General features: G+C 42.9%; 1 protein-coding gene across 2 annotated transcripts in view; it reads left to right on the top strand.

The window, feature by feature from the left end:
• The window catches only part of LOC118318635 (inactive N-acetylated-alpha-linked acidic dipeptidase-like protein 2), a 398,478-nt gene that overhangs the window by 245,530 nt on the left and 130,254 nt on the right, over positions 1–22,694 (top strand). For both annotated transcript variants that reach the window (XM_047336974.1, XM_035648477.2), the window contains one exon: positions 15,254–15,346. In XM_047336974.1, coding sequence (XP_047192930.1) covers positions 15,254–15,346 — 93 coding nt within the window. The remainder of the gene's footprint in view (positions 1–15,253; positions 15,347–22,694) is intronic.

The raw sequence follows: 22,694 nt of genomic DNA, 5'->3' as shown, positions 1-22,694 counted from the left end.
AGGCAGGCAAAGTCTTTAGCCAGAAATTGCTAAATTATGTCTTTTAATTTGAATATAGGGGGATGATCATGTGTTCTTAAGGCAGTGTTCTCCATCTCCATACATTAAATAAAGTAAGGTCTTCATATGCAGATACATACACATGCCTAAGATGTCACATACCCAATGGACCTTGAAAGATTACACAGAATTAAGTCACAGTCCAGCCAGAACATGATGCTGCCATATCCGGTGGACTTTATTTGTAATTGTTAACCACAAAAGCTATTTGTGATCTATGGGATCAGTGGCTCCCTTCAAAAAGAGAGTGCTAATTTTGCATTCAATCTGGAAAGGACTGGGAGAGATGCGTGAGAGTTAGAGGCAGTCAAAGGTTCAAGTGATTTACTTGTCTGCTGATATCCATGTGAGGTGGGTCTTAGCCTTTCATTTAATACTGGATATCAGCCTGTCTGAATCTGAACTGATAAGATGCAGTTGTAGTATATTTGTATTTTTTCATCGATGCTACCCTTGATTCTTATGAGATGAGAGAATGTTTCTAGTGTTGCAGTAATACATTGGTGCTATCATGAGCAAAAGCAAGACATGTTAGTATTTGTTGTGATATCAGTAGATGCAAAAGTGATTGCAAGTATGAGTTGAGGGAAGGAGAAGTCAAATTCTGTAAGATGGCCCCAAAGTCTCACAAAGGGAGAAGGTTAGGATTGATGGATGGGTCAACAAAACAATAAACATTTGAATCAGAGACCACTTTTCTCTTCCAATATCTACTCAACATAGGTTTCTTTTAATCACATGTAAAAGCAGTGTCTAACCTTGATCAATTGATTAGGATTTTAAGAAAGACTATAAAGGATAATACAACCCATCCGTCCATATTGTGTCCATCACCAAAGTACTTTGAGTCTGATCTACCACCTGCAACCTTAAGCGTACAGGTGCAACTAATGTCAGCGGGCAACTGCTTCGCCAAAGCACTATTTTAGAGTGTGGGAATATCCGCAGACTTACTGAAACTACATTGTGGGTGGCAACTGACTGCAGACCACTGAACACCGTAGAAGAACCGGGTCTGAGGGAAGTTGTTCGGTGGGCTGGAAGTTCCAATGCCAGAAGACACCTCCAAAGGTGGTTGAGAATGACTGTGGTAAGATTCTGTGGGACTTCAAGATCCAACTGATAAAATGTTGAAAGGGGAACCAATCTGACCTAATGTTGGTCAACAAGCAACTAAGACGGCAGTAGTGAGAGATGTAGCAATCCCAAGCGATAGCAACATCAAGAAAAAGGAGCGTGAGAAGCTCGAAAAATACCAAGGGCTGAAAGAGGAGCTTGAAAAGATGTGGAAAGTGAAGGCAGTGCTTATCAGTACTCTCAGGGTTGTAACTCCCAAACAGGGGTTCCAGCAGATTCCGGGAACAACATCTGAGATCCCTGTCCAAAAGAGTGAAGTCCTAGGTACATCTCAGATACTGCGTAAAAACCCTCAGGCTCCCAGGCCTCTGGTAGAGGACCCAAGCTTGCAGGAGGAAATACAAGACCGCCCACATGGGAAGAGTGGGGATTTATATATCCACCTTGAACTGGAGTGTCCAATGACAATGTCAAAATCAGCCAGACTTTTATTCATCACATACCTAAGGAGCCAATCCTGTCAACTTGTGGGGTGGGCCTTCCATATGGACTATAGCATGCCTCAGAGAACTTTTGTTTATATTGGTGAAGCCAATTAATGGTATTTTGCAAGCTATGTTGGTTTACATAGCAGGTCATTGGGACATATCTTTATATAACTTAAGCAAAACATTATTTGCTGCTTGATAATGTTAAGTTGAAGGCTATCGAAAACAACAACTTCTAAATCTGTTTGTTATAGGAACAGAGATGAGTTTTTAGGAGTTTAATTGATGCCAGGAGAGGGAAATGAACGGCTCTTAACGTCTGACGGCTGCTTGAGAAACTGTTGACCCTAAGAGCAGATAAAGAAAAAGCAGTAGGAATAAAGGTAAGGAGGCCTGCAGAGATAACATTTAATCTATATGTTATAGACTGTTCTACCTGTGGCCCTGCAGGCTGGTCAGTGACTCATGTAGAATGTTTCTCTCACTCCATTATTTCATGTTTAAATCTTTAAAAAAAAAACTTTAAAAACATTAGCAGTCAAAGGAACTTTATTTATACACCTTCTAACTAACCCTCCATTTATTACATTCCCATTTCATTGTACTTGTATGCCATCTTTGGTCATGTTATTTTGTGCTGCTTAATTACTTAAACTATTTCATTGCAGTACAATTTTGATTGCCTTGAAATTTGACTAGGCTTTTGGCTGAGCCTCATGGTCAGAACATCATAAATGAGATGCAGTTGTTAATTAACCTATTGTGAATGAGGTGAGAGAAGAGATGCAGGGACAAGATCTCACAGTAGGTGCCACTCAGACCTTACTCCACACAAAAGGAGAATTAATAGATAGAGTACATAAGAGATACTTACATATGATTGTACTTGATGATTGTTTCCACATTCCTCCTTGAAGGCAAAGTTAGCCACCAAAAGTGAATATGAAGGAATTGGGGCAGTACATCACAGGCCTTCAGAGCAAAAATTATTGTAAAGTGATTGTGGGGGAAAAAAAGACATTCAGCATATAAGCTATCTTATGAAGGAGGACAGCAATACACAAATAAAGCACTGTCTCTGTCTCCTTTTATGCAAACCACATATAAATTCAAGCAGAAAATACATGTAAAAAAAAACAAAGAAAGACAAGGAAAAAATATATAGTAAGAGTTTAATTTTCTTTGCCCAGAAATAGATGAGTACATGAGGGCTGTTTCCCCCTGTCATTCAACCAGGAAAGTGCTAGTGCATAACGAAATCAAGGAGACAAACATTTGGGGACAAAAATGGAAGTGAACAATTTGGTATAAGTGATGAAGGAATTACTTTTAAGGGCTGGTTTAACGCAATGCACGTGTTGTCCTACCTCTGGAGGCATCTAACTATATTGATAAGGTTAATTTCATTTGTCTCCGATTTTGACACAAGGTATGTTGCTGTGAGGTTTCTGTCACCACCCCTGTACAGTGTGTAAATTTATGGTTCATTAACTGTTTTCACAGGAATGAAAAATGATATTTAAGACGGACAAACATGTACACACAAGTGCCTGATACCATTCCGATGTAAACTAGGTATGTTCTTAATGTTATTGTTCACCATCTTAGATTAGTGTCATTGTACTAACATTTTTAACCAAGCACATACAGTCAAACAAAGTAAAGGTCAGATTGGGATTGTTACTTTTGCAATTCATAAACGGTATGTAACTATTGGACAAACTGATGATTATGGATGAGGATCAAAGTTTTTACAGCTCATTCTCTCAGGACCATGGGTATATGTCCCAAATGTCACAGCAACCCTTTCAATTTGAGGAAAAACATACATACATACCCACCCAAATTTCCCCATTATGGGACGAATATAGGTATATCTTATCTTATCTTATCTTGTTGTGGAGGTATTTAAAGAAGAACTGAAATTTTTAATACCATGATGTTTCTTGGGGAAAAGTCATGGGAATACCAAAAGTTCATCGCTGGGGAACAATGCAAGTCTGGACCAAATTTCGGACCAATCCATCAAGTAGCTTTTCAGATACATGTATATTCTATCTCCATGCCGTTCAACTCTTGGAGTGCTCTCCACCATAGACTTGCCTTCGGGACTATTACCCCTTTTCCACCGAGGCAAAATCAGGGCCGGTTCGGAGCCAGTGCCCAATCGGGAACCAGTTCTTTTGTTTTCCACCGCGAGAGAACCGGTTCCCGGCTGGAAAAACTGGATCCAGAGCGGCACCAGCTTTGAGCTGGTCTGAAATTGGGAACTGCTTGCGTAGGGGGTCGGGGGCGGGATTATCAAAACCAAAACACACCAACTAAAACATTGACCACCATTTTTTAAAACACGCTTCAAACCATGAACGCAAAAACAAAACAGTGGTCCGTGGAGGAGACCAATTGTCTCCTTGCACTGTGGTCTTCAACTGAGATCCAGGAAAAGTTGGAGGGTGCCACTCGCACAAAAGCCACCCTGGAACAGCTGCAGAAGGAGATGGCTACGGTGGGCTACGAACGGACCGCCGAGCAAATTAGTAACAAACTTTTTTAAAAAGACCACCGGGACCAGAAGAAGGACCTGGGGCGAAGCGGCAGTGGGCGGCCGAGAAAATCGCCACACTTCGACCTCCTGGACTCGGAACTCGGCGACAGACCGTCATGTTTACCTACAGGAGCATAGGGGGATGAGTCGCTCGAACAAAGCTCCTCTGATACCGGTAAGTTCCATATTGCAAATGTTTCACCCTGTTCCCCGACCAGCTATTCATTTACCTGGCGGCGTAATGAGCTTACATTCTTATAAGAGTGTTATATGGATGTTGTACGGCTACCCCGTGACGATAGCAAGCTAGCCAGCTAAACAATAGAAAACGTGCTGCCATTGCTCACCTACCGGCGTCTCACATAGCATTTCGATCACAAAGGTCTAACATCATATATTGTTTGGAAAAACTTTGTATTTAAAGATTTTTTGTTGTTGTTTACAGAGTTGTCTGCCGTCAAAGCCGTTGGCGACGTTGTTCTTCCATCGCCCTTGTCCTGTAGGTCACCGGCACCATCATGCAGCTCAGGAAGCGCCACATCTGGAAAGGCCAGACAGGATAAGATTTGCTGTGTTATGTATAGAGTAGTCTTTAACAATTTACACTATGCAAATATTAAGAATATAATATTGAAATATATGAGTTACATCTAGCAGGAGTATATTTAATCCCCTGCACAAATGTGTCATTTAAAGTGTTATGAGTACACAACGATTCATTCGGCACAGCAGGGAAGAAACGAGGAACGCAATCAACGCCTTGCTTGACAAAATGGACAAGGACAACACAGCGTTATTTAGGCTGGTGGGGCGCATGGTGGCTGTGATGGAGGCCCAGTCAAAATAAATACTGCGCCCTCAAAAGGACTTTGCACAACACTGTCACTTTCAGAGATTTTTATTGTATTTTGCACGTATCTTTGAATTCTGTACATTTGTTTTTTATTTTGTACATTTTGTTTTTTTTATTTTGCACGTTTGTTTGAATTTTTTTACATTTCTTTTTTTTATACCAGAATAAACAATAAAAAAAGGACAACTGTTATTCTTTTTCTATTTGTTTTATAAAGGGAAATACAAAATATGGCAGTCTTGCACACAAAAAAAGCATAAAGTGTTGTAATTGTAAGGAAGAAAAAAACCGACTCGTCCCCTCTGTTGAAGTAGTTCATCAAAGCAGCTCTAACGTTTGCCCCTTCTTGATTACCATGGTCAGGTAATGCTTGAACATGTGGTTGTGGCTGAATGTCAATATGCCTATCGTGCACCTCTGCAAAATGATCGCCATGTTCCTCACAAATGTGAGGAACATGGCGCGCGCTGCTTGGTCTGTAATTGTACTTGTGCTGTTCTGGGGTCAGTCTTCATGTGTCTGAAAAGGGTTTCATGAGCCAATCCTGCATGGGGATAAGCCGGGTGTCATGATCTTGTGTTTTCATTTCCTGTTTTATTTTGAATTAGTTCCTTGTGTTGTTTCACTTCCTGTCCTGTGTCTAGTTTCTGGTGTCTTGTTTTTTCCTGTGTCTCCTGCCCCTGTGATTGTCTGCACCTGTTCCTAATGTATCTCACCTGTGTTCTAATTGCCCTGCCCTCCTTGTGTGTATTTAGTCTCTGTGCTTCCCTTTGTCTGTTGTTGGATCGTCTGTTTTTTTCTTGCTGTCTGGCCCGGTCTGTTCCTGTCTGTTCCTGCTATTTGCCCCGGTCTGTTTTTGCATTTTTTCCCCCTGGCTCCAGTATTTGGATTATCGTTTGTTTGCTACATTTCGTGGACACCTTTAGTTGTATGCTGGTTTTTGTTTTATTATTAAACATCCTTTTTTCATCACCTTTGCATTTGGGTCCAGTTCCTGCTCAACCCTGACACCGGGTCACCTATCAGGTAATGTCCAACTTCCCAGCCAGAGATAGTCAGCTTGTTTTGTCCTAATAGTTCCCCGTCAGAGAGGACTTCCCAAAGAAGTCTCAGCACTCTGGCGTCGTGCACACTCCCTGGATAGCCTACACAGACATCCCAGAAAAGTCCTTTGCCATCCACAACTGCCTGCAACACCACTGAATGCCATCCTTTCCGGTTGTAGTAGTGTCTGGGATACTCCTCTGGTGCAATTATTGGAATGTAGCTTCCATCTATTGCACCAACACACTGTGGCATTCGCCAGCGGTTTTCAAAGAAAGTAGCCATTTCGACCAACTTGTCAGCATCAGGACTTCTAATGTGCATAGGAAGCAGCACCATGATGGCAGCATTGCAGAATTCCTGAACACAATTAAAAACAGTGCTCAGGCCTACTCCAAACAAATGGCTGATGGTCCTGTATTCACTGCCGGTGGCCAGCTTCCAGAGGCCAATTGCTACCCGTTTTTGTATTGGGACACACAAATGGTAGTTCATATTCCTTCTCATCAAGGAAGTGCTTAGACGGTCACAGATGTAGTTGAACGATTCCCGGGACACACGGAAATTGTGCACGAATTGTTGCAGGCTGAAATCAGGAACAATTGTGTCCCACCAGTGGTGAGATCGTGGGTGCGCCCAGAGAGCATGTGACCTCTGCCTTGCCATCAGCAGCAACACTAACTGAAATGAAAGAAGACGGCGTATCTTTACTGTATTCAATCATAAGATACTAGCTTTGCTATATTGAGCTAGCCAGCTTGCTTGTACGTTCAACGTCTATACGAACAAAAACGTGATAGACAATTACCTTTCGTCTCGAGCGTAATCTCCGACCATAGTAACCGAGCACAGGAGAGGGACGTGAAGCACAAATTCGTGCGAGAAGTTGTGTTTGGCTGTCTACATAGGCTTTCAAAGCGAGGACTAACACTTGGAGAACTGCGACAAGGTTTGCCATTGCTGTCGTTATGATTGAAGCTGCCGTGAGGTTGCTCGCAAGGCAGAGACGTTTGCAGACGTTTACAGTAAGGTCATGACGTGGCTCTCTTGCCAGTGGAAACACAAACCAGTTCGCAACTGGTTCCACCCTGAAACCAGTTGCGAACCGGCCCCAGGACCAACCCGGGACTGGAACTTGGTTCCCGTTGGTGGAAAAGGCGCATATGAGGACAATTCCTAGTGGGCCACCCCATTAGTTGCCTGTAGAAGTGTCAACACACCCATAACGGCAGGGCGATTTGCTGCCGCTACTCACCGGTAATTTTTACTCACCGGTAACTTTTAAAGTGTTTTACGGACAAGCGGACTGTGTAATTGGACTCAAGCTAGAGTCAATCCATCCATAAAATCCATCCACTATCTTCTGATGTACATAGTTTCTGTTGTCACTCTGGTGTGTTTGAGTCCGAGCGTGTGAGCGAGCTAACATCAGCCTAGCCTAGCCTAGCTACCGGTTTGATTCATCACCCGGCTCCACGACTCCATTCCGTCGTCCAAACTCACTATGTGGGACTGCAGGATCTTCATCTGGTCTGCACTCGTCTGGATTACCCTGCTGCTCTTCCACCATCCCGTGGCTGGTTTATTCCAGTATACGGCTTCTGAGCTCCTCCGGCTTCGCTCTCTCCTGTCTGTCTGTTTCCATCTCAACAAATCTTCACCTATTACCTCCTTCTGGTCCACCACTCCTCCTCCTGTAATTCCATTACGACATTTTTTAATACTAAAATTGACCGTATCCATCAGCAGTAAGCCCCCCAGATCTCAACCCTCAAACCCTCCCCTGACTTTCAAATTTCTTCCCCTCATCCTTTCTCTGACTTTACCCTCCCCTCTGCTGCTGAAATAATCAACCTTGTCTGCATATCTAAACCATCAACTTGCCAATTTGATCCTCTCCCCACTATACTGGTTAAAGCTTGCTTTCACTCCCTGACCCCTCTTATAACTGCAATTATCCATTTCTCTCTCATCTCTGGTACTGTTCCATCACCCCTCAAATCGGCTGCAATAACCCCCATTCTCAAGAAACCTGGTGCCGACCCCAGCAACTTCAACAATCTCCGCCCAATCTCCAACCTCCCCTTCCTTCAAAAATTCTTGAAAAAACAGTTGCCTCTCAGATTCATGAACACCTTTCCCACAATAGTCTCTATGAACACTTCCAATCAGGCTTCCGTCCCCTTCATAGCACCGAAACAGCTCTTGGTAAAATAACCAATGACCTCCTCATGGCTGCGGACTCTGGACTTCTAACAATCCTCATCCTCTTGGACCTGAGTGTGGCTTTTGACACCATTTCCTACACTTTGAATGACCCCACCCTTTCTCTTGTTTTTATTATTATTATTATTATTATGTTGTTGTTATATTGCCTGCTTTTATGACTCCTTGTTGGATGGACTGAGTGTTTTTATTGTTGATTCTGTAAGGAGACCTTGAGTTTTGAGAAAGGGGCCCATACATAAAATGAATTATTATTATTATTATAACTTTTTTCACTGGCCCTGTGTGTTTCTTTGTTGGCTCTCTCTCTCTGTGCCTGTCATTCTCATCCTTCATCTTCCCCTGGTTATCCTTGAATTTGCAGTATCTTCTTGCTCCCACTGTCCCCTTACCCCTGACTCCACTCTTCTCATCTTCTTTCCCTTGTGGTGTGCACTAGCACGGATGGCCCCTGTTGCTGTTGGCTGTAATGGTGTTGCATGGCTCAGTCCAAGCCACGCTATTTATTTCACACACAGAAAGGTCCTACAAGGGCACCATCCGGGTATAACTCGGGTATAATAAGTTTATACAAATCCTCTATGTGAGACTAACTGGTCCTTCTTCACTGTAAGTCTGCATAGCCATAATGCCATGAGTTTGGTGATCATTTGAAATATTGGCAAGATCCCTCAAGGTACTTCTCCATTCTGGGTAAAACGAACATTCTCGATGGCATATAGAGGTGTATGACTGTGCATGCTGGTGTATGTGCTTAGGCAGCTTTTTTTATGAGTGAAAGCGAAAGAGAGATGAGTTGATACAGTTTAAAGTGATAATTCCTACATTTAAGAGTGTACATCCCCTCTCATCTCAGCATCCTCACTGCAGGCCTCTAGCACACTGCCACCCCCTGCTCCTGCTCTCCCTCATTCTGAGTCCTCCTCCTTTATTTTGAGCTTCCACTCACCTCCCCACCCTCCATCCCACCCTGGAATCGCCATCTCCTGTTGCCAGCATGTTTTCCCATCGTATGCGCGTACAGTCTGTCCATTTCCATTTGTTCCCCAATAAATCCGAGCAGCTGGTCACCGACTGGAACAATGCTTTCTGCTGTTTCCCATGTTGCACAGATAACAGTCATTCACAAGGCCGCAGACACACACAGTTTGTTACTGTCACGCACCCATGCTGCCCGAATGAGACACACAGATAATCAATGATGTACCCCCAAAAACGCATGTGTGGAATACTCATCCCTCAATATTGTTTTTAGTTGTGGAGGTTAAGATCATGGAGGCATTTCAGAAAAATGTAAGTAGTATTGGTTTGCATATTATTATTTTAAGATATGTTGGTGTCCAGGAGATTGTACTTGTCATTCTAGGCCACTTATTGGTTTGTCTAATTTTTGGTGTCTTATGGTTTATTGACTTTTTTTTTTTACTGATTTTGGGGTCTATCGGTTGTTAAATGTCTTTTAAGTTGCATTTCTGTCAGATGACATTTTTTGTCATGTGATCCAAATGATGTTTCAGATGCAGTTCAGGTTCTGGCAGGGGTATTGTTAGATTTGAAGCGAGAGTAACACAATGAGAAAGAGGGAGAGCAAGGGGGTGCTTGATTGTGTGTGTGTGTGTGTGTGTGTGTGTGTGTGTGTGTGTGTGTGTGTGTGTGTGTGTGTGTGTGTGTGTGTGTGTGTGTGTGTGTGTGTGTGTGTGTGTGTGTGTGTGTGTGTGTGTGTGTGTGTGTGCGTGCGCGCATGTGTGTGTGTGCGTAAGATTGTCCCTGCTATCTGAGAGAAGGCATCTGTGCAGCGCGAGCTTAATGTACATCCAATGGTCCTGCAATGTAGGTGTCTTTTTTCGAAGTGGTCCCATTACATCCAATGAGTTCGAAAGTGGGAGAGAATTGGCATGAGAGAGGGAGAGAGACAAAAGGGAAGGAAAAGAGAGAGAGAGAGAGAGAGAGCTGTAATCTGTCTCCAATCGATTGGCTGCACCTCTGACCACTCTTGGGGATCCCACTATCATTTGTTTCCATCTGTCTGCCTCCTTTAATTTTTTTCTCCCTTTTTTAAATTCCCTTTCCTCCGTATTTTTCTCATTTAATTCCCTTTCAATTAAGGCTGGCTGTATTGGCTGGTCATTGGTTAATTGTTCAGGGGGCCTCCATGGAGATTGCCAGACCTTGAAGAGATGACGTGGTTGCCCTCACAGTACTCTCAGTCCTCCAGCGTGTGAACAAATGCTGTGCAAAAAAAATTATGAATGCATGTGCTTGCTAGGGCACCTTAGCATTTAAGCAGGTAGTTCTGAAGAACACACTAAGTAAGCACATTCCAAATGTCTTCAGAAGTGTTCTAGTCTGTAATGTATTGTTATTATCCAAAAAAGTGACCAAACTTTACTGTCTATTTAGTGTAAATTTGTGAGCTGAGTTTTAATGTTTCTCCCTTTATGCTTTTTGCATATGCAACATTATTTTGAAAGAAAAATGCGACATTTGTATTTCAGCATTGATACAAGTCTTGAACATTGCTGGGCTCTTTCTTTTATGTATATTTGCCCACCTGATTAAATACTTTGTTTTTTGTTCTACTGTTGTGTGTGTGTGTGCGTGCGTGCGTGCGTGCGTGCGTACGTGCGTGTGTGCGTGTGAGAGCGTTTGAGAGCGCACATCCACCTCACTTCAGCTCTTTTAGATTGATTAATTCACTGAACACACCCTGTCCCCATCCGGCCTCGGGGCTTTGGCTGCGACTCTACCTGAGAGGTTTGTCCGTTGACCAGACAATTACCAGGCTTGTCCATTACTACCTCTGAGGGTGTTGCCAGCCCCTGTTTGCCCTGGCAAGGCGGACTGAGTGCACACACATCTACACACGTATACACGGACAAGAACACGCACACGTGTTTCTGCTGTTGAGAAGCACACTTATCTGTCTTGAGCTCAGACGCCTCATTGGAGTGAGGGTGTTGATGTAAATATTGAAGTGTGATTAAAGTTAACCCGCCAGCACGAACCACCACTTCAACTTTTAAACTACTCAATCTTTATTTTTGTCGTAAGCTGTTGACTAAAAAATACGTTTATGCCTGCTCTTCAGCTGCACTAATTCATGACAAAAAGTACATTGTGTGAACTGCATGGTTATGCCCCTACTGAATTCATTCAGAAGAGTGTGAGGGGGTTCCAGGTCAAATGGGATTCTCGGCCAGAACCATGAAAACCACACAAAGAAGCGGGGCTTTTCAAAAACAAACCAAAAATCCTCACATCACCATATAGCCAAAGATATATGAACCCACTAAGGTTAGATGTACAATGTAATGCCATAGTTTGTGTGCTATAGTACTTTGACTCCTCCTTCCGCTCTCCTCTTTGTCTGGACCCACACTCGTATACATTTACATGCAATCCCACATTCATCTTAAAGTTGTCGAAGATTCAAAGCTGTGTCTAAATTTCAAATTTAGATTCTGTCTTTGTCCCGTTTCCTTCTCTTTTAACTTTTTAGCCTATGCACCCCCCCCCCCCCCCCCCCCCCCCTCGTCCCCTTTCCCACTCCGAACAAATGGCAAAAGTGTAACATATATTTCCGTGCCAATTACATTGCAAGGCTGCGGAGGGAGCGACGAGCCAAGCAGAACAACTTGAAATGGCTCTATAGAAAGGACTCCCAGGCCCTGTAATTATACCACTATTGATTGCTGTGCGCAGGTTTCCCACATTCACCTACTGAAATTTTCGTATCAACTCTGCATTTAATGCCCTGCAGAGAATAGCACTTAGATGCGTCTGAATTTAAACTCCACATCCGCTCTTTTCATTTGGTGGCACTTTAAAGAGTCTGTAGGTGATAAAATCGGCTCGCTTTATTGCAAGTTGCAATCACTCGCTACTGGTGGTGTTTCAAAGTTGAGTCAAACTGTGCGTGTAGCGCTGCAAATAGATAGGCACTAATGAAAATAGAAATCACATTAATCACAATACATTTGCGATTAATGGAGGGCACTGATCTGATAATAGATAAATGAATATGTGTTACACCAATGCAATCCTTGTGTTTTGTGTTTACTGGTGTGATATAATTATAATCTTTCACATTAAGATTTGGTCCGATTTTGGGAGACACGATTTCCACCTGCTGAGGAGCTGTCCGTGCTGATGAAAAATCCTATTGCACCATAAGCTCATACAGTAAATGGCAGTTTGCGTAAATGTCCCAGTTTGGAGGTTTGAAAATATGGTCACACTAGGTTAGCATAGCTTAGCATAAAGATAAGTATAGCTGGCTGTGTTTAGTCCAAGGAAAATAAAATGTGCCTAGCAGCTGGACAAATGCAGGCAGATATGTGCTTGTGTAGGCCACTTAGACGCAGTGGTAACAATGAAAATGCTAGTGTGCACGTAGGCCTAACATTTATTAAGTAGGTTAATCCTTTAAATGCTAGTGAGAACATATTCATTTGCACTTACAGGCATACTATGCAAGATTTGTTGATTGCGAACACATAATTCAAAGTTGGCCCCTGATCGCAGCTACAGCGAGAGAGAGAGAGAGAGAGAGAGAGAGAGAGAGAGAGAGAGAGAGAGAGAGAGAGAGAGAGAGAGAGAGAGAGAGAGAGAGAGAGCTGTGGTGGTGGAGCAACAAAAGAATCGATGAAGTGAGGGAGCAGTGAAAACAATGCAGTGAAAGTGAGACACTTCATTTCAGATTGTTGCACGGCAATTACGTTCTAAACCACAAATAAACACGCCCACTCTACCGCGCAGTCCGACTCAAAGGTTGACGCCCAGAAACATCCTGGGCACGGAGACGTGATGAAGAATTGTTTCCATCCAAGGGGGGGGGGGGGGGTGCAATTTGTGCAGCAAACTAGACGGCAATTCCTCCAATAGTAGGTGGGCTGAACTTCATTGGATATTATTTTAGAAGCAGCAGGTAGAAAATGGCGCAGCCTCTTGATGAAAACATACAGAGAGGGGCAATGGAAATATCTGCTTTCACTATTCACATCACATCAGACATGTACTGTAGTCCCTTTTAAATATTTTCATCATCTCTCAAAACTCAACTCAGAGTCACCTCTTACCTGTAAAAACATTCCTATCTGTAAACCCATTCATCATAAAGTGGATTTACTCCATGACAAATCTCTCTGGCTGAGTGCGTCTGCAGATTGAATACACAAACAGGGCCGCACGTTCCATCCCGGCTCTTTAGCCAGAGTCATTTGTGCCAGTGTCAAAAGTGATAAATGGGTTATGTGGCACCTATGGAAAAAAAAGGCGGCGGATTTTTATAATGTATTAAACAGGAGCAAAGCATGCGCTGGGAAAGTGGGCTGCTGTGCTTTGGTGCGGTGCTGTGGGCAGGGGGCCTCTGTCACACACGGTTTGAGCCCCTGCTACACATCTTTACTGGCACCTCGTCTGTACTTCCCTCTGATATCCAGCCACCATCCGCCCCCGGAGCTCGCAGCTGCCCAGCGAGGAAGCAGAGCTGGCAGACTGCTCTGCCAAATGCATTGTGTGGCACTGTACGGTGTGTGTGTGTGTGTGTGTGTGTGTCTGTCTGTCTGGTGTGTGTCTGAGTGTGGTCTTCTTTTCCTGTCTGTGTGTGAGCCAGTTTGAATTTCAGACTTCAAATGTAAGTCATTATATTTGGCATCTGTTTGGTTCATTTATGTACATGGTTGAAGGGCAGAATCAGAACATGCAAGTACAGTTGCTTTATCACCAAAACAAAAAAACCAAAACAGATGTCCTTCCTGATGTGAAATTGTTCTGAAGTTTTTTGGAAAACTTGGCCAATTACGTCTACTTTTTTGTCTATTTTGTCTATTATGTCTACTGTCGCTTCAAGGTTCAGTGACCGTTTTTGGAGAAAGATTGTTATTTTTTTTCCGCCTGCACTGGGTGGAGCTCGAACCCACAGCCGCGGTGTGGGAGACGCGCTAACCAAGACGCCTAAGTCGTAGCGTCTGTTGCTAGCACGTCTCTCGGGGTGTCTGCACACAGTTTTGTGTGGTGAGGCAAACACCAATTTTTTCATGCTGTCAATTTACAATTCAATTTGATTTGTTCAATTTGACTTGTATAGTGCCAAATCACAACATGCATTGTCTCATGGCACTTTACATAATTGGGTCAATATTACAATATTACAGGGAAAACCCGAAATGAGCAACCACTTGGCGACTGTGGAGGAGAACCGACTCCCTTACAGAGCCGGGGATGCGCCACAAAACTGTTTTTGTTTTTTTCACAGCACACACAGAACCGAAAGCCAGCGGAACGTGAAGACATTTTTCGCTGAATTTGACAGAAAAAATCGGGATGGATTAAAATCGCTTACTGCCCCTTTAAGCTGACAATACACATTTTTATTTTCACGAGTTGCTAAGCATGAACAAAGACAAAGCAGTACTGCATAAACATGTTGTAGGAGATTGGGTTCAGCTAAAAAGGCTTTGGGCTAAAGTGGTTCAAAGAGTGAATGAATCGGTCAACGCTGCCAAAAACTAGCCTGTTGATTGAACACGAAGCGTCAGAAATTAATCATGGTCCTCGAATGTTGGTTGGTTTTTCTCCAAATGGTATTTCTTACTGCAGATTTTTGAAACATGATTTCCCAAACCGCATCTTTGACATTTGTCATGTCCTCTCCCTGGCCGGTTACTATCACAATGGGTGCTCAGTATCCTCCCATATCCTCACAATGGAGAGAATTAATTCTGTCCTGATTCAGTGTAGCTCAGTAACTACATATTAGTAGTAATATACTAATATGTATATATTATTAATTTAACATTTTATAATTTATAAATAAGTATTATTATAACTGGCTTAATGACAACAAACTGACCAAGGATGGTAAGAATAGTTAAAAAAAAAACTTGAAGAGAATTTCAAAGTGGTATTTTTTTTTTGTTTCCTTCGTAGCTTTAATAGTTGTTCATTCTTTTTTGCTAGAGCGGAAGAAGATTATGCTGACGGTTGGAAGCCAGCTATCCTACAAGAAAATCTACAATGTTGTGGGATACCTGAAAGGAAGAAGGAACCCAGGTTAGTAGAAAATACTTTCATACTGTATATCTTAAATATTTTTGGTCATTTTGGCCCCTTTCCATCCGTTTTGTTGTGTGTTTGTGAAGTTTTAACTTCTATGTTTGCTGCATTTTGAAGAACCTATTGCACTTTGCCGCAGTGGATTCATCAAACGATTAACCACCCATTTATACCATATAAGGCTACGCTTCCTGCCCCATGTCAGGTAGTGTTAATTCACGAAAACTGCATTTAAGAGTAAAAAGAAGAAGTTTACGAGATCAGAGATTGAAGTTTACGAGATCAGAGATTGAAGTTTACGAGATCAGAGATTGAAGTCCCGCTTGTCTGTGTCACCCGCGAGTCGCACTGTCACTGAAATAGAGATAAAATGCTTCAATGTGAAAATGGCTTTTAAATAATCGTCTCGCCACTGCAAGGCGAACGGTAACCGCAGTGGGGTCACTTTGAAAACTGGCGATTTGGCACAGACATGTTTTGCTGCTGCTGCTGGATCATTACACCTTTGTTCATTGCAATATCATGCAATATGCGTCTAAACTTATTTGACGTGCCTTGTCTGGCGTGTAGAGCAGTTGGCCACCAGCTGTGTTAAGGCAAATCCACCTAGAGCCTGTACTACGAAGCGAGTTCAACATACCCAGGATATGTTTTCAGTGTTCAGTGCACTGATGTTTTGCTCTCATCCAGTGTCTTTCAACATTTACGGACGATGGAATTCATATTATTTACTTTGGAAAAACTTTATCCTCGATCGATGTTCAATCACATTTATTCTGGCCTGACATTGCCAACTCAGAATGAATTTACTGTTTCAACATTAAGTGGTACAATGTACTTGCTCTTATCCTGTCTGGTCTCTCAGATGTTGCAGTATTAGTCATACTGGCCACAGCCACAGTATAAAAGTTGATGTAATTCTGTTAGAAAATTAAACATGAGCTGCCGTCAAGAATACAAATCTATGGCTTTACTTCTGTGACTGCCTGGCATCATCAACACGATGCAGATGTGCATGGATTTGGAAAAAAACAAAACGACACAGCAAACCAGATTTGCAAATGAGAGGAGCTGTGAGGGTTTCACATAAACCCACACTCGGAAGGTGATGATCACACAGAAGAGGCGTCTATGACTCAGCTCACTGTGATCATCACAGTCAGACCCCTGAGTCACTGTCTGGAGAAGAGCGATGACAAGCTGATCACATCCCATGATGAGAAAGTGCATGGTCTCATTCTACTTTATAAAGGTTTCCTACACATCCATTTAAAAAATCTAAATTCAAGATTTTTCTATAGAATCTTAGGACCATATTTGACATCAGAGTACAAATAGCTAGATGTTTATGTAGTAAATATTATTATATAAATTAATATTATAAGTTATTTTATATAAAATCCATTATATAAATAGTATTAAGTACAGTAAATAAATAAATTTAAAAACCCCAACTGTTAACATATAACGTTCTTACTGTGTCTGCTGTTATATTGCACTTCATACACAGAAAGCACGGTTTCTCTAGAAAGTTGGTTGTGAAGTGGGGATTGATATTGAAATATTGATACCTGGACGTAGAGTCGTTCGTCCACCAACCCGAAGGTTTGGCGGTTCGATCCCAGCTTCCGCCAGTCCACATGCAGTTGTGTCCTTAGGCAAGACACTTAACCCTATCTTGCCTCTGACGCCTCTTCCGACAGTGTATGAATTTAACAGAAAAATGCACGTTAAATAGCAGCTGTATGAACCTGTGTGAATGGGTGAATGTGACTTTCCTGTAAAATGCTTTGAGTGGTCTATATGACTAGAAAAGCGCTATATAGTAAATACAGTCCTTTTACCATTACCCAATTCCGACGTTACCTGTTCTAGGACTGATTCTCAGATCAAAAGATTGATATTTAAACTCAGTAATTTCATGTTGTTTATCTTTGGACATTTATTGCCCAATTGTTAAATTTGTTGAGGGACAAATTTGACAAAAGATGAAACCTTTAACTATCAATCATGAAAAAGTTAAAAGATTTGGGTCGTAACACACTGGGACATGTTCTAAATTGACAAATTGTTCAACCCATTTCCAAACATATTATGTCCTACTAAGATTTAAATGGCAAACCAACCTCTCCAGTCAGCTGTTTCTGTCCTTTTTAATGATCCCTCTGCAGAGAAGACCCTTCATCGTGCCCTTGCCTCGTCCGCAAATCCGCCCCCTCCCCTCACCTGCCCTCCTCTCCCACTCGTAGCAGTGCATTGCTACTGTACCTGCTCTGCCCGTCCCTGGTAGAAAATTACTGATTTACAGTGTGATATTAGGCAGCCATAATGGGCCACTAAAGCAGATAATATGGGCCACAAATCTCTGGGAAGGAGCCTCCCTGTAACTGGTTGTTGGCATTTGATCATATGTCTGTTCCTCGCTCATTTGTCTCGACCCGCAGCAGGATGAATATTCATGGCTATTAGCAAAGGCTTTGAGTCAGACTGCCCACAATAATGTAGAGGGCCAATTTGCATGAAAATGTATCGCTATCACGCAAACAATGCTTAAATAAGACTATTTACTTGGAATTCATTGCTGTACACTGGCAGGCAGCAAAACAATAAACTCGGAATTGCAAATGAAAGCAGCCCTGTAGTTTGACCCAAAGCAGTCCGATGGAACTGGCACTCACTAATAAAGTGGTTGGAAGTTTAATAAAGAGGAAAATGTTCCTGAATTTAAGTTTACACTCACAGGCAGTTGTACACAACAGGTTGACGATAAGAAAGTGCATTAGTTGTTTACAAAAAGAGGATATATTCCAGGTGCACTGCTGTGTCTCCTACTGTTTCATTATTAGGATTTTCTTTTTTCCCCAGAATCCTGCACATTAACCATTTAGATTAATAGTGACGAGAAGGTGGCCGAATCCGTTATATGCAAAAACAATAACGGTTACATGTATATAAAAAAAGTTGCATCTTCTCATTGGAATAAGAGTAGTGGTGTCACGGTTTAAGCAGGAAGCAGGACCCAAATGCAGAGGTGGTGAAAAAGGATATTAAATGATAAACAAAATACAACTAAAGGTGTCCACAAGAGCGGGAAAAACAGGTAACCCAAATACTGGAGCCAGGGGGAAAAGCACAGAAACAGAATGGGGAAAACAGCAGAAACAGACTGGGGAAAACAGCAGAAACAGGCCGGGGAAAAACAACAGGAACATCCCAGGGAAGACGGCCAGGAAAACAACAGGAACATACCCAGGAAGACAACAAGACGACCCAACACAGACAAAGGGGAAGCACAGAGACTAAACACACACAAGGAGGGCGGGGCTAATAGAATACAGGTGAGACACATTAGGAACAGGTGCAGACAATCACAGGGGCAGGAGGCACAGGAAAAACAAGACACCAGAAACTAGACACAGGACAGGAAGTGAAGCAACACAGGGAAATGGATTTCAAAATAAAACAGGAAACAACTACAAGGGACCAAGAAACCAATACACAAGGAAAAGCACAACAAGGGAACACCCAAATCAAAATCAACTGTCCATGAATGAACCAAAAAGACTTAAAGAGTCAACAGAAAGTCATGGGGCAGAATCATGACAAGGTGCGCGATTAAAGTTGACTTTTCTAGGCGGTCATCGACAGTCAAGGCTGTGTGCTTCCAATGAGGTGCTTGTTTACTGAGGGAATAGCAGATATCCTTAAATTTTTCTGTGCAGACTGAAAACTCACCTGTTCAGACTGTACTCGCATGATTCTTGCACTTTTTGGGTAATATCTTCTCGGTTGAATAAAACTTAATGTAAATCACTTTGGACAAAAGCGTCAGCTAACTGAATGTACTGTAATCATAAAACAGCAACTCAAACCCCCCTCCCGACCGACATCAGAACAAAGGACCTGTTTGATCATGAAGAGTTTTTCTGTTCGCAGCATACAGATTACTGTATGTCGCCCGTGCACACACACAAGAGTAAAACTACAAGGGGATATGTTACATCTGCTATACTATTGTATCACTATTTCAATTTTCATGAATGTGAACTGGACAATTCCTACTGAATCTTAAACAGGGAATTGATAAGATGCATGGATATCAAATCTAACATGAAGCCCTGGATATTAAAGAGTGGAGAGATGTAAAACATGAGATTAAAACTAACAAAAGAGGGTTATGGACCAATTTGTTGTCTTGACACAACCAGAATCTCTTTTTACAGAAAAACTCAACCAGTTTGTTAATGTGCACAGCTCAAAAATTCACAAAAATATAATTATATTAATTTTGTATCCATGTATGCCACAGACTCAAATATCAGTTGCCCAAAAAAATGCCTGACAGTTTTTGGAATACACAAAAAATATCGCTTGCACCAAACGTGATGTATTTTGGACAAAATATCAACCAACTACACTAAACATCAGTTGGTGCTATGTGAACTGTTATAATGTGTTCTGGCCTAAGGGCAGTGAGAACACAGCATCATGTATTCAATTATTAACCTTTTCCACCACTGTCTGTGTGTGCGTGTGCGTTCGTTCTTGCGTGCGTGTGTGTGTGCGTGTGGATTAGGGAATATTGCACTACAGTCCTTAAGGATGTTGCACGTAGCAGAACAGGAAGTTGATAACACATTTGAGTGATCAAGATTGACGGGTCGGGCAGGGTCACGCTTCGGAACCAGAGGTGCCTGCGCAAGTTCTACCCTGTTCACAACAACCAGCCGCCACCCCGATCGATCTACGACGATCTGGCGACTCGCGTTGCCGTGCCAGCACCCGTTGTGACGCCTCGGCTGCCTGACCTCGTGAGTGGCCCCGTGACGCCAGTGACAGAGACGGGGCCCGCTCCGCCACCAGCACTGACTTCAGCAAACTCTCCCCAGCGCGGGGCGCAGCCCACTTCTGCCGTGCCAGCGGTGCCGGGTCGGGAAACATCCGGCCGGGACGGCCTTCGCGCATTGCTGCCAGCTTCTGAGGCCCCTGTGGCTTCCCCCCCGTCGGAGCCCAACGTGTCGCTGCCGGTGACGGGCCTGTGCCGGTCCACCAGGATGACTCCACCAGGACTATTCTATGGGTTAACCTTACCGTAGGCTCTGTGGGTGTTGTGTTGATGTTGTACACTTTGGTTATGTGTTCATGGTGCATACGGCCTCTCGTTTTGGCATGTTAAAGGCTCGGGGGGAGATAGGGAATATTGCACTACGGTCCCTTATGCTGTGCACGTAGCGAAACAGGAAGTTGATAACACATTTGAGATGTAAACTTACCGGCACTTTCAGCTGCTCATGACATGTTTGATTATTGTCATTTCGCTGCTATTCTCCATTAAAGCAAGTGAACAAATGGAATGTTGTTCTTTTCTATGGATAGATTTTCATCAAACATTTTTGGAAGGCATTTTCATTTGATTAACTTTTAGAACTGATTGGTCAAAGGTCAACACATTTTCTGAGATATCCCCACAAATAATAGGGCTATGGAGACAATCTATAGCGTATATTGACCAGAAAATAATGTATTATTTATATACCATATCAAGTAATGTAGGGCTGCACGTTGGCATAGTGGTTAGCACTTTCGCATCACAGCAAGAAGGGTCTGGGTTTGAATCCCGGTTCAACCAGGGCCTTTCTGTGTGGGGTTTGCATGTTCTCCCCGTGTATGCGTGGGTTCCCTCCGGATTCTCCGGCTTCCTCCCTCAGTCCAAAGACAGAATGGGGTTAGGATAATTGGAGAATCTAAATTGACCGTAGGTGTGAATGTGAGAGTGAAGAGTTGTCCGTCTCTGTATGTGGCCCTGCGATAGGCTGCCGACCTGTCCAGGGTGTCCCCCTCCTCTCGCCAAATGTTAGCTGGGATTGGCTCCAGCCCCCCCGCGACCCTTAAATGGATAAAGCGGTAGACGATGGATGGATGGATCAAGTATTGTCATGAAGAAGTCACAATGGAGTCTGAAAATGACGTCAGACTTAGTTCAAAAGTTCATTTTTCGATGTATCTCTGCATCCTACAGGAGACTAGACAGTCCCTACAGCTTATACGGATGGAAAAATAATCATCATCATCACATGGTAGGAATATTGTCACCCCCACGTCACTATGAAGTCAGAAATGTATGCCATAAAGCGTAGAAATGCATATAACATCTGCCTATGTTCAGCCTATTTAGATTAACCAATCTCTCATAACCATTATACTGGGATTCCAGGCATATCTGTCTGTGTGTGTGCACGTAGCCATTTCTGACTGGCTGAACCTTTTTCTGCACAGAATGTTGATTGACTGGTTGCGCTGTCCTTAGATTTGCTTGGCTTTTCAGCCAATCAGCATTCACACAGCCTTTTCAGGAAATGCAAAGTCATGGTCAAGTAAAATTGGCCTAGGAAGTTTCCTAAATCTCCCGGACGTATTTGATTAACAGCCATGATAAGAGCTGTTCTCTCCAAATGCATAGGAAAGGAGTTCCAATGCTTCCTTTCCTATTTCCTTTAGCATAGGGTATCTTATGTAAGAGGAAAGGAGATATAGACGCCCCACAATTCAATGCAGCAGCGATATTCAATGTGACACGCCATGCACCAACGTAAACGATTCAATCCGAAATAGAAGTAGAAGAAGAAGAAGAGTATGAATATGACCTAGTTACTGTTACATATGAATCATTTACATCTGATGTCACACGGTGGTAATACACACTGAAAAAAGCTGATGGAGCTGCTGTTTTTTTTGCAGTCCATCTTCGGAAATTCCCAGTTTCACCACGGCAGACGCACGTCAATAACATCCGCCGTTAGAATTGTCTGATTAGAGTGTATGAACCAAACGGGCAGGGTGTGCATTGCCTCACCAATGCTTGACTTTCATATATTAGTGTTTCTTACTAATGCTTCATTTACTCCCTAGTGTTAATCCCTTCTGAATTCAATTAACGAAATCAAGTAAATTGCACTTTCACATTGGACCGATTCGAAGCAGTTCACAGTAATGGTCGCCTGTGCGACTTAGCCGGCAGCTCCTCGCACTGCAATGACATATTGTCTGATTCTTGGGCGAAGCTAGCAGGCTTCTCCGAGCACCTCTTTTCTCAAACAGAGTCATCAGTGCTCCGCGTTCGAGGGATGAGCTGTGCTCTGATCTTCCCTCAGCCTGCAGAAAGCTGCGTTGTGTATCCACACTCGACACTAGGTCTTTGTAGAAAAATGTGAGGCACACAGGGAAGCCTGGAGCCTTCATGCTCGTGTGCGTCTGTATGTGTGTGTGTGCGTGTGTGTGTGTGTCTGTGTGTGTGTGTGTGGGGGGGGGGGGAGTGTTTTCTTTGGATAATGCTTTTTTTAAATTG

Source organism: Scophthalmus maximus, chromosome 13, assembly GCF_022379125.1.
Source record: "Scophthalmus maximus strain ysfricsl-2021 chromosome 13, ASM2237912v1, whole genome shotgun sequence".
Taxonomy (NCBI): Eukaryota; Metazoa; Chordata; class Actinopteri; order Pleuronectiformes; family Scophthalmidae; genus Scophthalmus; species Scophthalmus maximus.
Note: the sequence above shows the minus strand (reverse complement) of the source record. Positions and strands in the feature narration are given on the sequence as shown.